The sequence below is a fragment of the Trachurus trachurus genome (assembly GCF_905171665.1).
Source record: "Trachurus trachurus genome assembly, chromosome: 12".
In the NCBI taxonomy this organism is placed as follows: domain Eukaryota; kingdom Metazoa; phylum Chordata; class Actinopteri; order Carangiformes; family Carangidae; genus Trachurus; species Trachurus trachurus.
The window spans coordinates 773084-795747 of record NC_139908.1 but is presented as its reverse complement, the minus strand read 5'-3'; the positions used below and the strand labels follow the sequence as shown (position 1 = coordinate 795747).

Sequence of the window (22664 nt, the reverse complement as noted above, 5' to 3'; positions counted from 1 at the left end):
CACACCGATCCCGATCAGGACACGCGTTTTGATATATAAAATCGTCCGGAAGAGGACGAAGAATAATAAGTAGGAAAAAATCCACACAATAACAATAATGCCCGGGCAAAGCTATGAAATAGCTGATCCCTGCAGCTACCAGTGCTCGGTGCGATGGCCCGTGGCCCTAATAAGGGCATTCTATTCTATTCTATTCTATTCTATTCTAAAATGTCAGGGGGAAGTATTCAAATTTATCCGAACGAATTACGGGTCATATGATATTCGTTCAAACCCAATTTTTAAAAAAGTGACAGCCCTAGTCTGTGTGTGTGTGTGCGTACCCCTGCGGATGCTCCTCCTCAGTTTCCCACAGAAGACGTCGAGGCGCGGCAGCTCCCCGCTCACGTCCTCGCTGGCAGCGGCGGTGGTGGCGGCGGCCGGGCTGAGCTCCGGGGAGCCGGGGGGGCCGCGGCTCAGGTCCAGAGGAGCCTTGGTGGCGCCGGGGGGCGGCGTGGGCGGCGGCGAGGAGCAGAAGGAGACGGCGCCGGGCGGGCGTGTGGCGCCGGGCGGCGGCGAGCAGAGGAGCGACGGGCTGTGGACGGACGTGGGCGAGTTGGCGGCGGAGGAGGACGGCGTGGCCGACAGGTCCAGGGCGCCGGCGCCCGCGGCCTTGGTGCCGAGCGGCGAGCTGAGGGAGAGTTTACGGCCGTGGACGGGGGAGGAGGAGCGGGACGGGAGGGTGAGGGGGGGCGGGGGGGAGGAGAACTTCCTGCACAGACGAGGAGACTTGTTGTTCAACGGGTCGGTGGCCCAGGCGCCCTGGTTGGTGGCGAAGAACAGCTCCAGAGACCTGAAGAGAAGAAGAAGAGCTATACTGCAAAAACTCTAAATCTTTCCAAGAATATTTGTCTTATTTCTTGTCAAAATGTATAATTTCTAGTCAAAACTAATCTCTTTCCACTTAAAATAAGACACACCACATAAAAAGTAGCTTGTTCTTAGATCAATTTCATTTGTTTCAAAAAAAATTTCACTTGAAATAAGTAGAAAAATCTGCAAGTGAAAGCAAGTTTTTTGTGCTTGTAATAAGAAAGAAAAACTTGCTCCACTATCAGATTTTTCTACTTATTTCAAGTGAAAATCTGCTTGAAAGAAGTAAAAAGTGTCTAAAAACAAGCTGCTTTTAATGTGATGAGTCTTACTCTGAGTATAATTTGATTTGTTTTGACTAGAAATAAGACAAATATTCTTGGTAAGATTTAGAGTTCCCTAAAGTCTCCTAAAGGGGGCGGAGTCACGGTCTGCTGGTCTCCTAAAAGGGGCGGAGTCACGGTCTACCGTCTCCTAAAGGGGGCGGAGTCACGGTCCGCTGGTCTCCTAAAGGGGGCGGAGTCACGGTCTGTTGGTCTCCTAAAGGGGGCGGAGTCACGGTCTGTCTGCTGGTCCCCTACGGGGGGCGGAGTCACGGTCTGTTGGTCTCCTAAAGGGGGCGGAGTCACAATCTGCTGGTCTCCTAAAGGGGGCGGAGTCACGGTCTGTCTGCTGGTCCCCTACGGGGGGCGGAGTCACGGTCTGTTGGTCTCCTAAAGGGGGCGGAGTCACGGTCTGCTGGTCTCCATTGCCATTTTTAAAAGCACGTTTTTTCTCACGAATACATTCCTTTAGATCACTAGACATCCATAAAATGTTATTAGGAAATATTCTAGGAAATATTAGTGTGTGTGTGTTTTGTGAAGCTGCGGTGGTTTGACCTTTGACCCCTCGGGGCCACCGTACACATGGACACATGTAGAGCACTGTAAAAGAGAGTAAGGACACCACCATTGACTCCCGTGGTAAGGGTTCTGCGCCCCCCTAGTGGCAGGATATGGGTATTGTATCAAATTATACTTATAATTTGTTTATTATAAAATGTAGATTGAAACATTCATGTAGACAACTGTTTTTTTTTACTCTCCTATGTGTTAATGTTTATCTGTAAAGGATCCTCAATGATGCTATTAACGTGAGTTATCTATAAATGTCCTTAAATTATTGAAAACACCACACTGCTCATTCACCAACAATGCAGAGATGTCAGTTCTTTTGCAAAACCCATATTCCTCCACCAGGAGGCGCTGCCATTGGACCAATGCTGTCACTACTCTCTTTTACAGAGCTCTAGACACATGGAGGTGAAGTGGTTTGACCTTTGACCCCTCGGGGCCACCGTACACAAGGGCTGTGTTCGAAACCGCATACTTCTCCTACTACTCGTACTACTCATACTAACGATTTGAGTATGCAGTATGTTCACACTGCGCAGTATGCGATTTGCAGTAGGCGAGAAGTTCCCGGATGCATACTAGATTCGGCCGAAATGTTGAGTATACATCATGAGGTCACTACTCATACTCAAACTACCCAAGATGCAACGCAACGTGACGTCAAGGACCGCCTCTTCCTTGCCGCGAAAAAAAAAAAAAAAAAAAACGGAGAAGGAGGAGCCGAGCGGACGAGAGGAAAAATGGAGCAAGCTAGCCACAGTGGGGACAGGTTCACTTCCTGTTTATAAAGTAAGAGCACTGACGTCATTGTAACGGCTTTCTTTATGGTCAATTGCAACGGGTGCTTTATTTTGACACAGCAACCGGAAGTACAGTGCTCACTACGGCTGGTTTTACTAACGCCAGAGAAGTCCGACTTCGTCCGACTAAAATTGTAAATAGGTGTTATTTTGTCATTTTTTCAACACCATGGGGATACGAAGTAGTACTTTCTCGCCTGAAAATGTTTCAAATGTTGCTGAAGTTATATATTTACAGAGTTTAGAGCTTAAGTGAAATCAGCTTCAGGGAGGCTGATTTCGGCTCGGGCAGGAGCGAAATGCATTGTGGGTTATCATAGTACGCAGCAGTGTGAACGCTCTGCATACTGTATGATCGATTAGTATGTAGTATAGAGTATGGCAGTATGCAGTATGGCAGTATGTAGTATGGAGTATGTGGTTTCGAACACAGCCTTGGACACAACATGGAGGTGAAGTGGTTTGACCTTTGACCCCTCGGGGCCACCGTACTCATGGACACATAGAGGTGAAGTGGTTTGACCTCTGACCCCTCGGGGCCACCGTACACACGGACACAACATGGAGGTGAATGAGGTGTTTACTTGGACTGGTCCAGAGCCAGCTGAGTGATCTTCAGACTGTAGTCGGGACACAGAGACATGATGGACAGACGGTCACAGGAATGCTGCTCCACCCTGAGAGGGGGGGGGGAGGAGGAGGAGGAGGAGGAGGAGGAGGAGGAGGGGGAAGAGGAGGGAGAGGAGGAGGAGGGAGGAGGAGGAGGAGGAGGAGAGGAGGAGAGGAGGGGGAGGAGGAGGAGGAGGAGAGGAGGAAGATGAGGAGGAGGGGGAAGAGGAGAAGAGAGGGAAGAGGAGGAGGAGAGGAGAAGGAAGAGAGGAGGAGGTGGAGGAGGAGGAGGGGGGGAGGAGGAGGAGGAGGAGAGGAAGAGGAGGAGGAGAGGAGGAAGATGAGGAGGAGGGGGAAGAGGAGAAGAGAGGGAAGAGGAGGAGGAGAGGAGAAGGAAGAGAGGAGGAGGTGGAGGAGGAGGAGGGGGGGAGGAGGAGGAGGAGGAGGAGGAGAGGAGGAGGAGGAGGAGGAGGAGAGGAAGAGGAGGAGGAGGAGGAGGAGAGGAGGAGGAGGAGGAGGAGGAGAGGAGAGGAGAGGAGGGGGGGAGGAGGAGGAGGGGGAGGAGGGAGGAGGAGGAAGAGGAAGAGGAAGGAAGAGGAGGAGGAAGGAAGAGGAGGAAGAGGAGAGGAGGAGGAGGCGGAGGAGGGGGGGAGAGGAGGAGGAGAGGAGGAGGAGGAGGGGGAGGAAGAGGAGGAGAGGAGGAGGAAAAGGGGTAGGAAGAGGAGGAGGAAGAAGAGGAGGAACAGGTGGAAGAGGAGGTGAGAGGAGAGGAGGACGAAGAGGAAGAGGAAGAGAAGGAGAAAGAGGAGGAGGAGGAAGAAGAGGAGGAGGAAGAAGAGGAGGAGGAAGAGGAGGAGGAGGAAGAAGAGGAGGAACAGGTGGAAGAGGAGGTGAGAGGAGAGGAGGACGAAGAGGAAGAGGAAGAGAAGGAGAAAGAGGAGGAGGAGGAAGAAGAGGAGGAGGACGAAGAGGAAGAGGAAGAGAAGGAGAAAGAGGAGGAGGAGGAAGAGGAAGAAGAGGAGGAAGAGGAGAGGAGAGGGAAGAGGAGGAGGAGAAGAAAGAGAGGAGGAAGAGGAGGAGGAGGAGAAGAAAGGGAAGAGGAGGAGGAACAGGTGGAGGAGGAAGAGGAAGAGGAAGAGGAGGAGGAAGAAAAGGAGGAAGAGGGAGGAGGAAGAAGAGGAGGAGGAGGAAGAGGATAGGGAAGAGGAAGAGGAGGAAGATGAGGATGAATAGGAGGGGGGAAAGGAAGGAGGAGGAGGAACAGATGGAGGAGTAAGAGGAGAAGGAGGACGAGGAAGAAGAGGAGGAACAAGTGGAAGAGGAAGAGGAGGGGGAAGAGGAAGGAGGAAGAAGAAAAGGAGGAAGAAGAGGAGGAGGAGGAGAGGAGGAGGAAGAGGAGGTGAAGGAGGAAGAGAGGATGAAGAGGAAGGAGGAGTAGGAGGAAGAAGAGGAGGAACAGGTGAAGGAGGAAGAGGAGGAGGTGGAGGAAGAGTGGAGGAAGAGGAGGAGGTGGAGAAGTATGGCAGGATAAAATGAGAAGATGGAGTGACCGATCAGATGAAGATGAGGACGAATGATGACAATGATGATGATGATGACGGTGAGGAGGATGAAGTGCAGCGGTTGCCGTGGCGCCTCTCCCTACCTGACGGGGATGGAGGTGAAGGGCTTCCTGTAGATGTGCTGCAGCTTCTCCATCACCACGGCAGCGGAGGTGAAGATGCGGTAGGTGTGGAGGAAGGTGTTGAGGAAGTCGATGGACAGGAAGCGCAGGTCGGTGAGTCGCTCCAGGAGTCGCTCCACGCTGGCGTAGCGGATCTGAGGGACTTTACACGAGTTCAACGTCTTACTGAAGCAGATGTCCACGTCGTCCTTATGGAGGCGCGCGTCAGACCTACAGGACCAGACCATAATAACCCAGATGACATCATCAAACAGGGACTACGTTCTACGGCGGATGGATACAGGTGTGATGCTGAAATAAACTCTGAAGCTGAGCAATACTCAGAGCTCTAAATATCTGATTGAACTCTTACTCTTGAAATCTTACCAAGAATATTTGTCTTATTTCTTTTTACTTTACTTTACTTTATTTATTTTCTCACGACCACGCAAGTGGTATGGAGCACAAACAATAAAACTGTACAAATAATCAGACACAGCAAGAGGCAGTGGAGGCTGTACATGCTTTGTACATACATCTCTGACCAGGACAGAGCAAAATCACTTAAACAGAGGAAGAACACATTTCAGAAAAGCACCTAGTTTATAAATAACTTTTCTTTTATCAGACTGTAATAACAAAATTAGTTTAAACATAGATGGGCGACAAACATAGTATTTAGGGAGGTATTTTTCTCTTAGATATACAATACATATATTCTTGCATTCAAACAAAACATGGAACTCATCACCAATCTGGTCGTCTTTACATAGATCACATAACCTCCGACTTCTATCGAGTCCTTTGTACCTTCCAATAACTTTAGGTATTCTGGTGTTGTTTACTCTAAAGTGGCAAATGGCCTGTCTGTTTCTAGTCAAAACAAATCTCATTCTACTTAAAATAGGACTCTCATCCAATATCTCAGTTTATTGTATCTCACTTAACCAAGTCATACACAACTCGAATTAGAATAATCATCTTTGTCTTATATTATGCTTTATTAAGCCATTTCATGTTATGTCATGTCATGTTATGTTATGTTATGTTATGTTATGTTATGTTATGTTATGTTATGTTATGTTATGTTATGTTATGTTATGTTATGTTATGTTATCTTGTCATGCATGGACACGTGCATACACACGCATACGCACTCACGCACGTAATGAGTCTCTTGTCATCTTGTTTGTCTATCACTGTCACTGTCTTGTCTTGTTATCTGCACGTAAATAAAATAAAAAAATAAAATAAAATAAAATAAGACTCTGCATGCTGCATTCAAAACACAGCAAAACACGGCAGACACGGTCTGCCGGTCTCCTAAAGGGGGCGGAGTCACGGTCTGCTGGTCTCCTAAAGGGGGCGGAGTCACGGTCTGCTGGTCTCCTAAAGGGGGCGGAGTCATAGTCTGCTGGTCTCCTAAAGGGGGCGGAGTCATATTCTGCTGGTCTCCTAAAGGGGGCGGAGTCATGGCCTCCTAAAGGGGGCGGAGTCATGGTCTGCTGGTCAACAACACATAAAAAGTAGCTTGTTTTTGACACTTTTTACGTCTTTCAAGCTGATTTTCACTTGACAGATTTTCTTATTACAAACACAAAAAACTTACTTTCACTGGCAGATTTTTCTACTTATTTCAAGTGAAAATTTGTTTGAAACAAGTGAAAATGATCTAAAAACAAGTTCATTTTAAGGTGATGAGTCTTATTTTAAGTGGAAAGAGTTTAGTTTTGACTAGAAATAAGACAAATATTCTTGGAAAGATTTTGAGTTTTTGCAGTGTACATATCATATCAATGATTATAAATAAACAATAATGAAACTTACAGATGTGAAGTCATGTATCATTGATGTTAAATACAGTGTTATATATGAATTTAAAGCCCCTGTACAGACTTTTCACTAACTCCTGGTGAATTTAGGAGAAATCTACTGATGAAAGAGACAAAATGAAGTAAAATAAAAACTTTAATGTGGATTTTCTACCATTTCTTTGCTCTAGTCTGAAATAAGACGCGTTAAGGAAGAAAAACAGCACAAAATCTCAAATTGACCAGTGCCTGAGAAATCAATGTATTTTTCTGTAGTGCCACGGATTTGTCATAAGACATAAATAAAGTTGAAGCCTATAAAACATGAACTATATTATAACACAGACACAGCGTGTGTGTGTATGTGTTCATGGTGATGAAGGAGCTCGTCGCCGTGGGCAACAGTGTGTTTACATTAATTTTGTGGGCCCAGTGCAGCTCAGAGGTCCAGAGCAATAAGACGACACCAGACACTTCCTTTATTGTTCTGGTCTGTTCAGACAGCGTCACAGAAACAAGAAGTTTCCTGTGATCAAATATAAACTAATATATAATATAAAGAAGTTTTTAATTTAAATAAAACATTACATCACATTTATAGGATTATTTTTATTAATGTTGAATTGTTTCTGTTATTTTACAGTTCAGTTTAAAGGAGCCTCATTCAAAATGTTTTTAAACTTAACCAAAGTTACTGGTTAGTTATTAATATTATGGATTTAGTTCAGATTATTGCAGAAGTATTGATTGATTTCACTGACACAGTGCAAAGCATGCTGGGTAAAGATGGCTTCCATGAACACAGTTGAATGAAACCTCATTAAATAACAGATAAAACACTGTATTTTAACAGTGTGATCATCAAACTCTGTGATGATAATATCTGATATTGTGTTTGTACTAAAAACATCTAATGATAATATAGTTATTCATGATAACTTTAATTAAAAACCAGTGAAGCCAAAACATCTTAAACAAATAAACGCTTGTATCTTGTATCTTCTGCAGGAAGAAGACACGGCTTCCCCTGACCAAGATGGCCGCCACATTGACGTATCGTTCCAATGGACAGTAGCGTCAAAGGCGCCATCTATCGCTCTGGTTTGCTTGGTTATGTGACAAAAACACTGTTTGCAGTTTGAAATCTTACTTTAATGTATATATTTATAACAATATAATATAAGATTATTATATATATTATATATATTATTAAATGAAGTCCAGTTTTCTTACTTGATCATGTGTGGGACTGACACTTTGGAGTTTTCCTCGAAGACGCTGGTCATGAGGCCGTTACAGCGGATGTTGTCGATGCACTGAGAAACACACAGGAAGGAACACACGGTCACCGCTCTGATCCTTTAGCCAGCGTCACCACGGCGACGGTGCGACGGCGTTCTGACTCCTCATCCTCACCTGGCTGATGTCACTGGTCCAGGCGGCCTTCTCCTGGCGGGACGGCGCCAGCAGCACCACGGAGAAACGCTGAGCGTCCGGCGGCTCCACCACGATCTTAAACTCCAGGTGGCTGAAGCCCTGACCGGCCGCGTTGTCTACACACACACACACACACACACACACACACACACACACACACACACACACACACACAGGTGAGCTCAGGTAAACTCAGCTCAGGTGAGGGAGGCGTGTGATTGGCTGCAGAGACTCACAGTCCTCGTCGCTGGCGTCCAGCTCTTCGATCAGAGTGCACTCGATCAGAGACAGAGCGCCTCCTGTCTGTGGGAGGGAGAACAGGTTCAACAGGTGAAACCAGGAAGTAATAATATTGATCCTGAATAGTTTTGCTGTCTGAAGTTTCTCCTCGTTATTCGGGAGCTTTTTCTAAAGAGAAAGAACCATTTGAATCAGCAACAGCAACAGAACCAGGTGGTTCTGGTTCACACTCCAACACAGTAGGTGGCGCTAATGCAGCTTAACGTTGGTGCACCGCCATAGAAGCACAACACGAGTAGAGCGCCAAACACCAGCAGCAGCGCTGCGTCACCCTGTTTTCATCTGTTTAGTTCACGTTAGGGTTGCTAAGAAACAGCAACTCCCAGCATGCATTGCATCACAGTAGACAGGAAGTGCTCACTGATACTTCCAGAGTCACCGTTCAACAACTTAGCATTTTTCTCGTAGACAATAATGGGAAAAGAAGCTAGCGGCTTTAAAACGTTTCACAACCCCCACGAAACGACTGGTTTCACTACCAGAATCTGATCCATTCAGTCCGATTACGTTTGGAAAGTCTAGAAGAGCCGCACCATTAAATTATTTTATTCCCGTTCTAGTTAGTTAGCCCAGAGCTAAAGTGGAAGTTAGCCATCTAGCTCGGCGTAGCACTAGCTCAGCTGAAGTCAGTGCGCCCACTTCCGGTTTCTTCCCGAATACGAATTCGAATCCAAAGTTTTTTTTAAAAGCCCGAATCCAAATACAAATACAAATAGTGCACTGGTATCGTGTCTTTTCTTTGTGTTGTTGTTTATGGATAGTTGTGTTTGTTGCTGGTAAAGGGAGGAGGAGGTAGGAACTTCTACAGGAACCGTCCTCTCTCTCGTCATTGGTCGATTGGTCGCAGGAAATAAAAAACTTTTCTTTTCTTTTTTTACACTTTTGGTCAAAAGCAACTTTTTCCAAGCCCTAATAATGCTGGGTTTTTAATCGCCTTTTTCAATTGTCGCATAAACACGTAATCGGGTATTTATCAAAGTTTTTTTTACTGCTCCTACTCTCATATTCTTATTCTGTCTTTTTTCGGGATGTAGATGCCTTTTTAATAACACTGGGTTTTAAAAATGCAGCTTCTTTCGGGGCTTTATCTTGGCGTCACATCTATTCTGGGTCTGACCAATCAGCACAGAGTAAATCTCAAGCCCCAACTGGGAGTTTTTCAGGGCCAATCTGAGTCTCCAACCCCAGACAGGGACTCGTTCAGCCCCAGTTTCATTTAGATGTTTCCCTCTCAAATGGATCTGTGATCATGTTGTTGTTAGTTAGTTAGTTTGTTTGTTGTAGTAGTTGTTGACCTTGAGCAGGTGCAGCTTCCCTCCTGACGTCCTGGTGCAGATGAGGAAGTGTTTGGTGAAGAGGAAACACTGTCTCTCTCCCTCCTTCCTCAGAGACAACGAGCCCAGACGCACCTTACTGAGGACGCCGCGCTCGCTGCTGGAGGGCAGCTGGATCAGGGAGCCTGAAGGGGGGGAAGAGTTTAACAGTCCATCAACTCACTGGAACTGAAGAAAAGACACGTAAAGACACTTATGGCGCTTTTCCACTACACTTTCCCAGTCACGGCTCGGCTCGGTAAAGGAGCTTTTCCACTACAGCTGAGTTCTTCTAGTTCCTCCTCAACGGGGGCAGGGTTGGCACGGGGGTGATCGCGGGGTCACATTGTCCGTGTCTCTTGTTTCTCTCCTCTCATCAGCTCCAAACTCACTGGTCTGCAGCTCGTTAACAGACCTCAGTGGTTTAACACACAGCATCGTTTAACTCAGGTGAAGGAACAACAACAGTCTGATACAGATCAGCTGCTGTTGCTGCTCTGTTTTTGAAATTTCCGGGTTTGATTCTCATGTCGGACGTCGCGCTCGCGACGACGCTCTGTCCAATCAGTGGAAGGCAGTCGGCTGACGTCACGTTATAGTATCACTTCAGCTGCTTGGAACCAGGGCCGAGGAGGAACTAAAATAGTTCCTGGTACCAGGTACTAGGTAGCCTACTAGGACTGGTGGAAAAGAAAAATAAGCGGGCCGCACCAGTGGAAAAGCGCCAAAACAGAAGTGTTTCTGAGGGGACACAATAACGTGACGGACCAGGCTGTTTGATTGATTGGAGGAGGAGGAAGATGAAGAGGAGGAGGAGGAAGAGGAAGAGGAAGAGGAAGAGGAAGAGGAAGAGGAGGAGGAAGAGGAAGAGGAAGAGGAAGAGGAAGAGGAGGAGGAGGAGGAGGAAGAGGAAGAGGAAGAGGAAGAGGAAGAGGAGGAGGAAGAGGAAGAGGAAGAGGAAGAGGAAGAGGAGGAGTAAGGAGGAAGAGGAGGAGTAAAGAGGAAGAGTAGCAGTCTCACCTTGCCGTACAAAGGTCTGACTGGTATCCAGCAGGATGTCACATCCCTCTACGATCGTCCTCTCGATGGCCAAGTTCTTCCTGATGTTCTCCGTGTCGCTGACCTCGTCGTGCATCATCCTGACCACATGATGACATCATACCGTCACCATGACATCACCACCACCATGACATCACCACCACCATGACATCACCACCATGTGAGCTGTGACATCACTCACTTGGACAGCTCCTCCAGCTTGGACTTGGCGAACTCCAGACTCTTCCTCTCCACGTGTTCGTGCGGCGTGTGAGCCAGCAGCTCGTGGAGCGTGATGATGTAGCGCGGGATCTGACACATAAAGACAAGTTGGTGGTTAAAGAACGAATCTCCTTGTTGTTTACAACTACTTCCCGGTAGAAAACCAGCACGTAATTTGAATGAGAACAGTAGTAATGAACGAGAGTTTAGCTAGGTATGGCTATACTTCCTAGCTAAACTCATAACAAACAACAAAAAACATGTGTTTTTCACGCCACTATCACAGTTTAGACAAATCTGAAATGATTGAAGAAACATTACTATTTCTGTGTGTATGTTTTGTGTTGCTATGTGTTGTATTTATTCTGTTTGGGGGAATCACAGTGTCTAGAAAGCAGTGGCTGCAGCTGACAGGGACAGCTAACGGTAGCTAAGCTAACGGTAGCTAAGCTAACACCAGGACGTCAGCTGTTAAAACCAAGGGGGCAGTTGTGGGTCTGAGAAGTGAAGTCACTTCCGCGTTCAACAAACTGCAATCCCCTCTTCTTCCTCTGGGGGCTGGTGTCAGAAAGCAGCATTCTCCATAGACCCCCATGTTAAAATCACCCACTTTACAGCTTAAAAAAACATATTTACAGCCTGGTACATTTTATTTTTTTCGTCTCAATCGATAGTTTCTACCCCCGCACACACTCTGAGGGGGGTGAATTTTTTTTAAACTCTACCATTTTACTGTTATCAGGTTAAAACTCTGGCCAATTAGGGCGCGGAAACATTGAGTGACAGGTCCGGAGACCGCTGCTTCGAGGCCAGTGGGCGGGCTCTTCACCTCTCCAAATATGGCAAGTAGAATCCAACATGGCGCAGCTCAAACCCCCGTAGTAGCGGCACAAAACAGACTCACCCAAACCAATGGGTGACGTCACGGGTGCTACGTCCATTCTTTATACAGTCTATGGTTAAAACCCTCCCGTTGTGGGACACGACATGAAACTACTCCAGTTAGCTCAGTCATGTTGGAACTCAGATATCCGCTGGAGAAAATATTTTTTCATGGAGCGTTTATTGAGTCACTGAGTTATTAAAGTTAAACAGGTAGCTAACCGTTAGCCCGGCTAATCTATGATAACCATGACTAATTACAAAAACGTGCACACATAAATCCAATCATTGGATTTATAGACTTTACAAACATCGGATTAGTCTAAACGGCGATATGACGTGAAAAATTTTATGTTGGTTTTCTACCAGGAAGTAGTTGTGAACAGCTAGGTGATTGGATATTACTGATGGCGGGCTGGCGGGCTGGTTGCCGTGGCGACCTACCTGGAACATGGGGTAGGTGAGGAAGGTCTCCAGCATGCGGCCTTCACAGGCGGCGTTGGACTCGTACTGCTTCAGCAGCTTGTCGAAGTCTCGGTTCTGTTTGCAGTTGGCCAGCACCTGCAGGCTGTACTGGTGGTTCCTTACAAACTCCTGGTAGATGTTCAGCATGGGCAGCAGGATGTCAAACAGGTCGGCTAGGGGGAGGAAACAATTGATTTATCTGATCCAGAGCAATGTTTGACATTTGTAGCCATACTTTCCTTTAAAGGAATAGTTCAACATTTTGGCAAATTGGATACTAAACACTGAAGTAAATCTACTAGATCATCTAGAGCAGCTTCAAAAGAAGAAACTCCACCAATTCATCCACCAACATTTTCAGTGATCACGAAACGTTGGGTTGAGCTTCGACCAGAACCCAAGGGTTCAGTCACTTCTTCCACATGTTTAATGTTCAATAAAGACATGAAGTATCATAATTGTCTGTGTGGTATCAGGTTAAATACATTGTGTTTGTTTAGACTTGTGACTTAGATGTAGATCAGATCACATTAAATGGCCAGTTCATGTAGAAAACTAAGAGATTCCAAAGGGTTCACATCCTTTTTCTTGCAGATATAGCTACAGTATGTGTGTATGTTTATATATTCTTGTGTTCATATTGGTACAGTTGTGCATTTGCTCTTGCATTTCACTGCACTGTTTTTAACTCAAATATCTGTTTATCTAAAATTAGCTTTTTAAATATTTTTCTTTAATCTGATCAAACTCTTTAAACACTTTGCAGTCTGCAGCTCCAACATTATTATTACTGATTCATTCACCTGTTTGTCCTCATTATTTATTCATCTATTCACTGTTTCATCTTGTTTTGTCTCGTGTTGGTTTGGTTTTAATCTTTTAACTCATTGTTTTCTGCAAGCAACGAATGTTAATCTGATTAAAAACCAATAAAAAGATGATTTCTATTATTTCCACTTCAGATTTCTGAAGTTAATTTAGCATTTACATCTTTAACATTCATCTATATGTTTACTTAAATCTGTTGTGCAGTGTGTAAACCTTCCAATAACTTGTTTTTGTGAAGTATTTTCAAAATAAAAGACCTTGACCAAAGGAGAATATATATATAATTAAGACAAAAAGTATTTTCTTTTCATGTATTTAAGTCTGTATTCATATATTTCCATTTCCTGACTGTCTCTGTACTGACCCAGGACCAGCGTGGGCCAGTTGGCGATCCGGGCGTTCAGACCCTGGTGGAAGATCTCATGCAGGAACATGATGGTCTCACTGTGGAGGAGGAAGAGGAAGAGGAAGAGGAGGGGGAGGAAGAAGAGGAGGAAGAGGAGAACATCTGGATTCAAACCACAGTCTGGACACACTGCAAAAACTCAAAATCTGTCCAAGAATATTTGTCTCATTTCTAGTCAAAACTAAACTCTTTCCACTTAAAATAAGACTCATCACCTAAAAATTAACTTGTTTTTAGATCATTTTCACTTGTTTCAAACTAATTTTCACTTGAAATAAGTAGAAAAATCTGCCAGTGAAAGCAAGTTTTTTGTGTTTGTAATAAGAAAGAAAAACTTGCTCCACTATCAGATTTTTCTACTTATTTCAAGTGAAAATCTGCTTGAAAGAAGTAAAAAGTGTCTAAAAACAAGCTGCTTTTTATGTGATGAGTCTTATTTTTAGTATAATTAGATTTATTTTGACTAGAAATGACATTTTGACTAGAAATAAGACAAATATTCTTGGTAAGATTTTGAATTTTTGCAGTGTAGGCTACAATGAGCTGTTTTTCACAATAAAAGCCCTAAAAGACTCTTGTTTGGTGCTTCACCTGTTGAGGAAGATGCTGCTGACGTCGTCGTGGCTGATGGGCGGCTTCTTGGAGCTGGCGGCCATGCGCAGCGGCCGCAGGAAGCAGTTGACCAGGATGGAGAGCTGGTGCACGTACTCGGTCTCGGCCTCCACCATGTTGAAGACGATCTGGTTCCTCTTCCTCATGCTCTCGGCGTGAGGAGAGCAGATGTAGTCCTGCACGATCAGCTTCCACTTCCTCCGACACAGCCAGCCGCGCATGAAGCTCTGGACCTAAACACACACACACACACACCACGGCACAGTGGTAGACTTTTATTTTTAAGACAAGCCTCTGTACAACAGGAAATAACAGCAGAGCTTTGTTTTGAAAATTATTTTGTATTGAAAGCTTATCTTTTTGTATGTCCAAGGCTTCCTGCACTGCAAAAACTCAACATCTTACCAAGAATATTTGTCTTATTTCTTGTCTAAATGTCTCATTTCTAGTCAAAACTAATCTCTTTCCACTTAAAATAAGACTCATCACCTAAAAATGAACTTGTTTTTAGATCATTTTCACTTGTTTCAAACTAATTTTCACTTGAAATAAGTAGAAAAATCTGCCAGTGAAAGGAAGTTTTTCTTTCTTATTACAAACACAAAAAACTTGCTTTCACTGGCAGATTTTTCTACTTATTTCAAGTGAAATTTTGTTTGAAACAAGTGAAAATGATCTAAAAACAAGTTCATTTTTAGGTGATGAGTAAATTCGGTTTTATATTGAAAGGAAACTTCCTGTTATTACAGAACTCCACCTCAGACTCAGAGAGAGTCACACAGAAAACATCAGAGCAGTCTGATGTAGCACCTTTATTTTGAAAATCAGTCCTTATGTTACTTGCAGGTGGGAGCTTCCTGTGGGATTTTGAAATCTCAATAAGTCAGAAAAAAATTACCGCGAAAAACAGAAAAAAATAGTGCAATACTATGCAATAGGCTTCCGTAGCTTTGAATTGAACTTGTGGATGAAATAAAATGTTGTTCAGAAGTTTAATGTTTGCTCTGTTTCTCTGGAGCTAAACAACCAGTTTGTGAAGACGTGTTCATACAGACGAAGGGGCGGAGTCTCATCACACTGTTACTAACAGTAAACAAACTGATCAGAGGGAACAACAACAACAACAACAACAACAACAACAACAACAACAACAACAACAGCAGCAGACTGAACCTTCTTGATCTTCTTGATGTCGGGGTCTTCCTCCTCCTGAGCGTTCTGGCTCGGACTCAGTCGCTCCTTCGTCTTGTTCAGAACCACGATCTGACGGAGAAGAGACGATATATTCAATACTCACAGCAGTGGAGGCTGGTCCATAGAGGTTGGTCCTCCTCTATTTTTGAGAGGCCAGAGGAAGCTCAACATATTTTTAAGAAAGAGTAACTGGTTGAAATAAACCTTTACCAAATCATTCATAATATAGGCTACTTTTTAATCTCTTTTATGGAAGAAAATCCACTAAATCCACTTAAAACAGCTCATCTTTTTTTTTTTTACATCCCACATCCATGATAAATGCTCTGTCTTTTTCATTAGCCCTGTGTTAATCTGAAAACAGTAGGATTTAATAAAATGATGTTGTTTTTAAGAAATCTTGTAAGACATTGTTTTACTGTTTAATTTTCATTGAATAGGCCTATAAGAAAAATAACATGACGCCGTGGACTGGTCTTCCTCCTGTCCTCCCCAACTCTTTCAGTCACCAGCCGCCACTGACCCACAGACACACAAACATCTCCCACTGTGTGTGTGTGTTTGTGTGTGTGTGTGTGTGTGTGTGTGTGTGTGTGTGTACCTCGGCCTTGAGCCTCTCTATCTCCGTGTCCTGGTCCTCCAGCTGCGTGCGGAGCTGATTGGCCGCCACCTTCTCCGTCTCCATGATCTGGACCAGGTGGATGTACTTCTGCATCAGGATCTCACGCTCGATGATGATGTCAGAGTAGCTACACACACACACACACACACACACGCACACACACACACACACACACACACACACACACAATTCATGTGACACTTCATATTAAAACAACGACAAAAAAACGTGTCATCGTCAACATTTTTGTCAAATTGGCCCATCACCATAATCCCTATAGTCGTAGCAGTAGGTTCGTTACCTTTAATTGTCGGTGCAAGCTGTTTTTAGAACAGTGGAGCAGAGCCGTGAGCTGCTCAGAGCTACGCTACGGAGGCTCATTATGGGATTTCTTGGTTTCCCTCATCAAACTCATCAAATACACAATCCAACAACTCCACAACGCTCTGGTGGACAAGTTGTGAGCTGCACATTCACCACGCTATGAGATAATAACACAACGTTACCACACAGAGTTGTTTTAGAGGGAAATACAGAGACTGTTGATGAAAAACTGTCCCTGAAGGCAACACGGCATCAGTGGTTTTACATGAATTTCCCTCTAAAACAACTCTGTGTGGTAACGTTGTGTTATTATCTCATAGCGTGGTGAATGTGCAGCTCACAACTTGTCCACCAGAGCGTTGTGGAGTTGTTGGTTTGTGTATTTGATGAGTTTGAGTTCTAAAAATAGCTTGCATCAACAATTAAAGGTAACGAACCTACTGCTATGACTATAGGGATTATGGCAATGGGCCAATTTGCACAAAATGTTGAACTATCCCTTTTGTTAAATTGAACTTGAAGATAAAAATAGGAACGAGCTGCAGCGAGGGAGAGAGAGAGAGAGTAATAGAGGTCGAGTGGCGAGATCAAGTCTGTGATGTAATCAGTGTAGCTGTACAGCACCAGTGTGACCTAAATGTGAACTGCTGCGAGCAGAACACGTCCCAACACACACACACACACACACACACACACACACACACACACACACACACACACACACACACACACACACACACACACACTCTCTTTCTCTCTCTCTCATATGAAATAACACAGAACTGTTGTGTCACATTTCTCTTTATAAACCACCTTCAGTTGAATTTCAGAATAAAAGCATCAAATTCCACATCCTTGTCACCGTGTCTAAAAACTAGGGGGTGTGCCAAAAAAATCGATTCACATAAGAATCACAATTCTCATTTAATACGATTCAGAATTGATATAAAATGTCACTAAATCGACTTTAAAAAATAAAAAAACGAAACAAATCTGCTGCTGTCGGCCTCCATTTCCTTAGAATTTAAAAGGCAGCTGTTTAACTGCACTATTTATTTTAATAAAGAGGCACTTTTCATTTGGTTACTAAAGCAATATGTGATATTGTTTTTATGCAACAGTTTCAACAATTCCATTTAAGCATGGATAAATGTTTAAAACTCAATAAATGTGAAAAAGACACTTTAGTCATTCTGGAGTAGATTATGAGGATCCTTTCACACCGACAGACTGAAGCACAAATCATTAGGAATCTAATCCTTTTGAATCAAAAATCCATTTTGAATTGAATCGTAGCCCCAAAAATCAGGATCGAATGTAATCGTGAGATAGTAAAAGATTCCCACCGCTACTGAGAAGAGTCAATGCTCCACACCTACTCCTACAACAGTAATACTACAACAGTATAATTGTATTAAGCTGCTCCACTGTCGTCCTGCTTGGTTCACAGACACTAAACTGAAAGACAAACCACCGTGTGTCACTGAGATCAAATTAAAAATCAGATTGAATAATTCACTGAAGTAAAAATACATTATTTAGAGTGTGAAGTCACGTATTAAACACTTCAAGTTGAACTTTTTGAGAAAACTCTGTCCCTCTGTATATACCTGCACTGCAAAAACAAGAATATTTGTCTTATTTCTAGTCAAAACAAATCTCATTCTACTTAAAATAAGACTCATCACATTAAAAGCAGCTTGTTTTTAGACACTTTTTACTTCTTTCAAGCAGATTTTCACTTGAAATAAGTAGAAAAATCTGATAGTGGAGCAAGTTTTTCTTTCTTATTACAAACACAAAAAACTTTCTTTCACTGGCAGATTTTTCTACTTATTTCAAGTGAAAATTAGTTTGAAACAAATGAAAATGATCTAAAAACAAGTTCATTTTTTAGGTGATGAGTCTTATTTTAAGTGGAAAGAGATTAGTTTTGACTAGAAATGAGACATTTCGACAAGAAATAAGACGAATATTCTTGGAAAGATTTTGAGTTTTTGCAGTGTGTCCACCTGTCCACCTGTCCACCTGTCCCTGTGTCCCTGTGTGGTCTCACCTGGCCTGCTGGATGGACTCCACCCACTCGTTGCAGTCGGTCTCCTCCTCCGTCCTCAGCTCCAGAGGTTTCTGGCCCTCGTGTCCGAACACCACCAGGAAGTGGTGCTGCAGAGAGGAGAAGAGCTCTGGGTTAGAACAACCAATCAATCTCATCTGTTCACTCATTCAGAGACAAAAAACAGTTTGGATGAGTTTTTGTCTTTTTCACTGTTTACGCTAGCGGACGCCCTTCCCCACCCTGTGACACATTTCATTTCATTTTCATTTATTAGTTTGTTTCATAGGGACAGTGCACCACTAATCAACAGAGTTAACAGAAAAACTGTAAGTGGGCCAGAGTTAGAGCCAACAAGGCTAGTTTTCCTCCGTTGTCCCTGGCCAGATGTTAAAGGCAACCTAAAAGACAAAAAAAAAGGCAACAATTAAGTACTTTCATTTCATTTCGTCACCAGTACATTCTGGTGTTCCTGTGATGAAAGGAAGTCATGTGACCACAACAAACTCCTCCAACCTATCCAGCGGCTGGAGCAGATTGCAGCAGCCAACCACGGCTTCGCTCCATACACCGAACCGGCCGCGAACTCGCTAAATCTGGCGACTTTCCAACGCTTCTTGGCGACTTTTTTTTGTCAAAAGCGACTAGCGACAGATCCAGCGACTTTTTTCTGGTGTTGTTACAAACGTTTCTGGTTTGGAGACTGGCGGTCACCAATAAAAAAAGATTAGCCTAGGTAATTTGAGAGAGAGACAGTCAGACACAGAGACAGAGAGAATCATCGTAAAGTCAAAAATAGTCAAAAATAAAAGGTGTAAAAGAGGAGTTCTGCTTGAAAATGTCTCCTTCACTAGAAACCTGAGTTATCCTCCCAGAATGCTGAATTTGGAGAAAACATGCTGTATTCAAATGAGGATAACTAAAAAGTGAAACATGGTACAAACTCACTTTTTTTTCTTGGTGTAAGTAGAGAGTCTCTCCTTTCATTTGAGACATTCTGTGTCATTTTAGACACAGCACAACATATTCTGTGACTGTTTGAAAAGTAGTAAAAATCCTCAAAAGTGCTGGCACTGGCCACACTAAGGGAAACAACTCTGGCACTGAATGAGTTAATATATGAATATCTATTATCTATATCTATTATTATCTGTTAATATAGACGTTTGACATCCAGTGTTTCTATTGACATCAGTACTGGAGCGGTTAATCAATAGGAAAGTATTGATTATAAGCAGACAAGCAAATCAGTCACTGATCTTTAATGTATCGACACGACTAATGAAGATGAACTCTCCTCAAAATCTTCCAGGGTATGTAAACTTATGAGCACAACTGTATATTATATTATATTATATTATATTATATTATATTATATTGTGTCTCCTGTGTTATAGTGTATATATTTATCTGGTATCACAGACAGTGTGTTGGTCTGTGTGTGTTGTTGTCCACCGTCTCCTCGGGGCCTCACACCGAGTCCTGTCACCGTGTCACACCACATCACCAATGACGAGCCTCAACACACACACACACACACACACACACACACACACACACACACACACACACACACACACACACACACACACACACACACACACACACACACTAACACCTCCTGCAGCTTCACCACCACAACAAACACCAATGATCTGATGCTCTGACTAGTGACTGCACTGCAATAACTCGAAATCTTTTTGCTTGAAAAATCTTGAAAATTAGTTTGAAACAAGTGAAAACTGTCTAAAAACAAATACATTTGTAGTTGATGAGTCTTATTTTAAGCGGAAAGAGATTAGTTTTGACTAAAATTGAGACATTTTGACAAGAAATTGAGTTTTTACAGTGTGTCCACCAGAGGTTTTGACCTGCAGTCTGAGCTCAGAGTCTGGGCTCTCGTTCACATCAAACTTTACATATAATTCATTGTTGGATCTAAATGCTTCAGTGTGTTTCTGTGTGACTGCTCCTGTGTCACTGGGACACTGGAATCAGAGTATACATAATTCACACAGCAGCACATGTATGTGTGTATGTGTGTATGCACTTGATTGTAGGACTTGATCTGTGTGTTTATGCATGAACTAACTCAGCAGCAGCAGAGGAAACAACCTCATGTGTTCCTACCGATTCAAACGTTTTGTTGGTTTTCACTTAAAGACAAAAACTTTGACACTTGAAAAATGTAATCCACTACACCATGTTACAGTAAAGTAATGTATCCTGATTACTTTTAGATCATCGGATATGATCAGGTTTTAACAGAAACACAAAACTAAAATCCAACTTTTTACACTAAACAATACAATAAATGTTTTATTTGAGCTGCTGAATGTTTAAACAGTGTCGTTGTTGTGTTGTGTTGTTGTTGTTCTCTTGTATCTGAGTGGAACACAAAGACGTTTGTACGGAAGCCCCGAGAGGACACTCATTATTTATTAATTTGCCCTTCAGGGCTTCCGTAGAGTTAGGTTGAGGTTTCCTCTTGAACTGAACTGATCTGCTGTCACATGTAATCTATTACTCAGTTCAGATGCTCATGTAAATATTCAAACTTTATTATTAACTAAAAACATAATTAACAATGTGCAGATATTGAAGTAAATGAACTCAAATGAACTATCCCTCCCAGTAGAAACAGGTTTGTGTACGACGGAGTATTAGGGCCACATTGAGAAAAAAACAAAACACAGAGACTTGGAGAATAAAGTACGACTTTATTCTCGAAGTTGGTGATTTTTTTATTTGTCAATGTGGCCCTAATACTCCGAAATGCAAAAACTCTAAATCTTTCCAAGAATATTTGTCTTATTTCTTGTCAAAATGTCTCATTTCTAGTCAAAACTAATCTCTTTCTACTTAAAATAAGACTCATCACCTAAAAATGAACTTGTTTTTAGATCATTTTCACTTGTTTCAAACTAATTTTCACTTGAAATAAGTAGAAAAATCTGCCAGTGAAAGTAAGTTTTTTGTGTTTGTAATAAGAAAGAAAAACTTGCTCCACTATCAGATTTTTCTACTTATTTCAAGTGAAAATCTGCTTGAAAGAAGTAAAAAGTGTCTAAAAACAAGCTGCTTTTTAATGTGATGAGTCTTATTTTAAGTAGAATGAGATTTGTTATGACTAGATATGACATTTTAACTAGAAGTAAGACCAATATTCTTGGTAAGATATTTGAGTTTTTGCAGTGTGCGTCGTATTTGTGTGAATATAAACTGAATTAATTTGGGTTTTAAACAGATTTAAAACAAAATAAAGTCGTCAGTTTGAGCTCTGGGAAATGTATAAAGTATATTTTCTAAGTTTAACATGATAAAGTCTAAATAAATAATAGAGAGAGATGTAAACTGAATGAAGCTGCAGCGTTTCACCGTCCGACTTCTAAAGAGTCTAATAATGGAAACCAGCACAGACAGAATTAGTAACATTACAGAGAAACCTTACGTAATATCTGCTCCACTAAACAACACAGACACTTCAGAGCAACAACACAAAATAAATAATAATAATTATTATTATTATTATAATTATTATAATTAATAATAAAGATGATTTATTAATAAAACGTCCTCAGCTCAGGAGACGATGAGATGTTCATGTTCATGTTTCTGTTTCTGTAGCGTTTAGTTTGTTAAAACCTGGAACATATAAATAACATATAAATATAAATATAAATATAAATATAAATATTGATATAGACTTTGTCTCCACAGAGAGAAGAAGAAGTCGCCGTAGTAACGATGATGTAACCACCAGCGGGTCAGAGACACTCGCTAGCGTGTGTGTGTGTGTGTGTCGGCCGCGGCCCAGAGAGGCTTAAGGGCTTCTGTGTGTGTGTGTGTGTGTCTCTGTGTGTGTGTGTGTGTGTGTGTGTGTGTGTGTGTGTGTGTGTGTGTGTGTGTGTGTGTGTGTAGGGTTTACATAAGCAGCAGCAGCAGCAGCAGCAGCAGCAGCTCCTTGCATCGTTAATGCGGCTTCCCCAGCGCTAAGCTACAGGATAACACAACAATGAGAGAGAGACACTCACACACACAGACAGACACAGAGAGAGAGAGAAGCTGTAAGCTCTGCCCCCCCGACCCTGCATCACTGCACACACACACACACACACACACACACACACACACACACACACACACACACACACACACACACACACACACACGCGCTCCAGTTTGCAGCCGTCTGAGACTCTGCTTCACCTGCTGCAACATGAAAAGACCAAAAACACTGAAACAACTCAAACACATCAGAGCTCAGTTTGATTCCTCTACGGTTCTATGGTACGGTGGCCCTGAAGGCTCAACTCACTGTGACTGGAGCAAAAACA

The 22664-nt window shown here is 42.9% G+C and overlaps 2 protein-coding genes across 2 annotated transcripts in view; one reads left to right on the top strand and one right to left on the bottom strand.

Annotated features, from left to right (window-relative positions):
* ube2l3a (ubiquitin-conjugating enzyme E2L 3a) overlaps positions 1-22664 on the top strand; it is a 274466-nt gene that overhangs the window by 56953 nt on the left and 194849 nt on the right. The window lies entirely within an intron of this gene.
* Positions 1-22664, bottom strand: part of rasgrf2a (Ras protein-specific guanine nucleotide-releasing factor 2a) — a gene marked incomplete at its 5' end in the record, with an annotated part of 53540 nt that overhangs the window by 19610 nt on the left and 11266 nt on the right. The window contains 15 exons of the mRNA XM_083983609.1: positions 324-832; positions 3133-3225; positions 4803-5051; positions 7865-7947; positions 8048-8184; positions 8305-8371; positions 9664-9827; positions 10702-10820; positions 10922-11031; positions 12268-12461; positions 13481-13560; positions 14114-14367; positions 15308-15397; positions 15930-16077; positions 18331-18437. Of these exons, the coding sequence (XP_083839735.1) occupies positions 324-832; positions 3133-3225; positions 4803-5051; positions 7865-7947; positions 8048-8184; positions 8305-8371; positions 9664-9827; positions 10702-10820; positions 10922-11031; positions 12268-12461; positions 13481-13560; positions 14114-14367; positions 15308-15397; positions 15930-16077; positions 18331-18437 (2404 nt within the window). The remainder of the gene's footprint in view (positions 1-323; positions 833-3132; positions 3226-4802; positions 5052-7864; positions 7948-8047; positions 8185-8304; positions 8372-9663; positions 9828-10701; positions 10821-10921; positions 11032-12267; positions 12462-13480; positions 13561-14113; positions 14368-15307; positions 15398-15929; positions 16078-18330; positions 18438-22664) is intronic.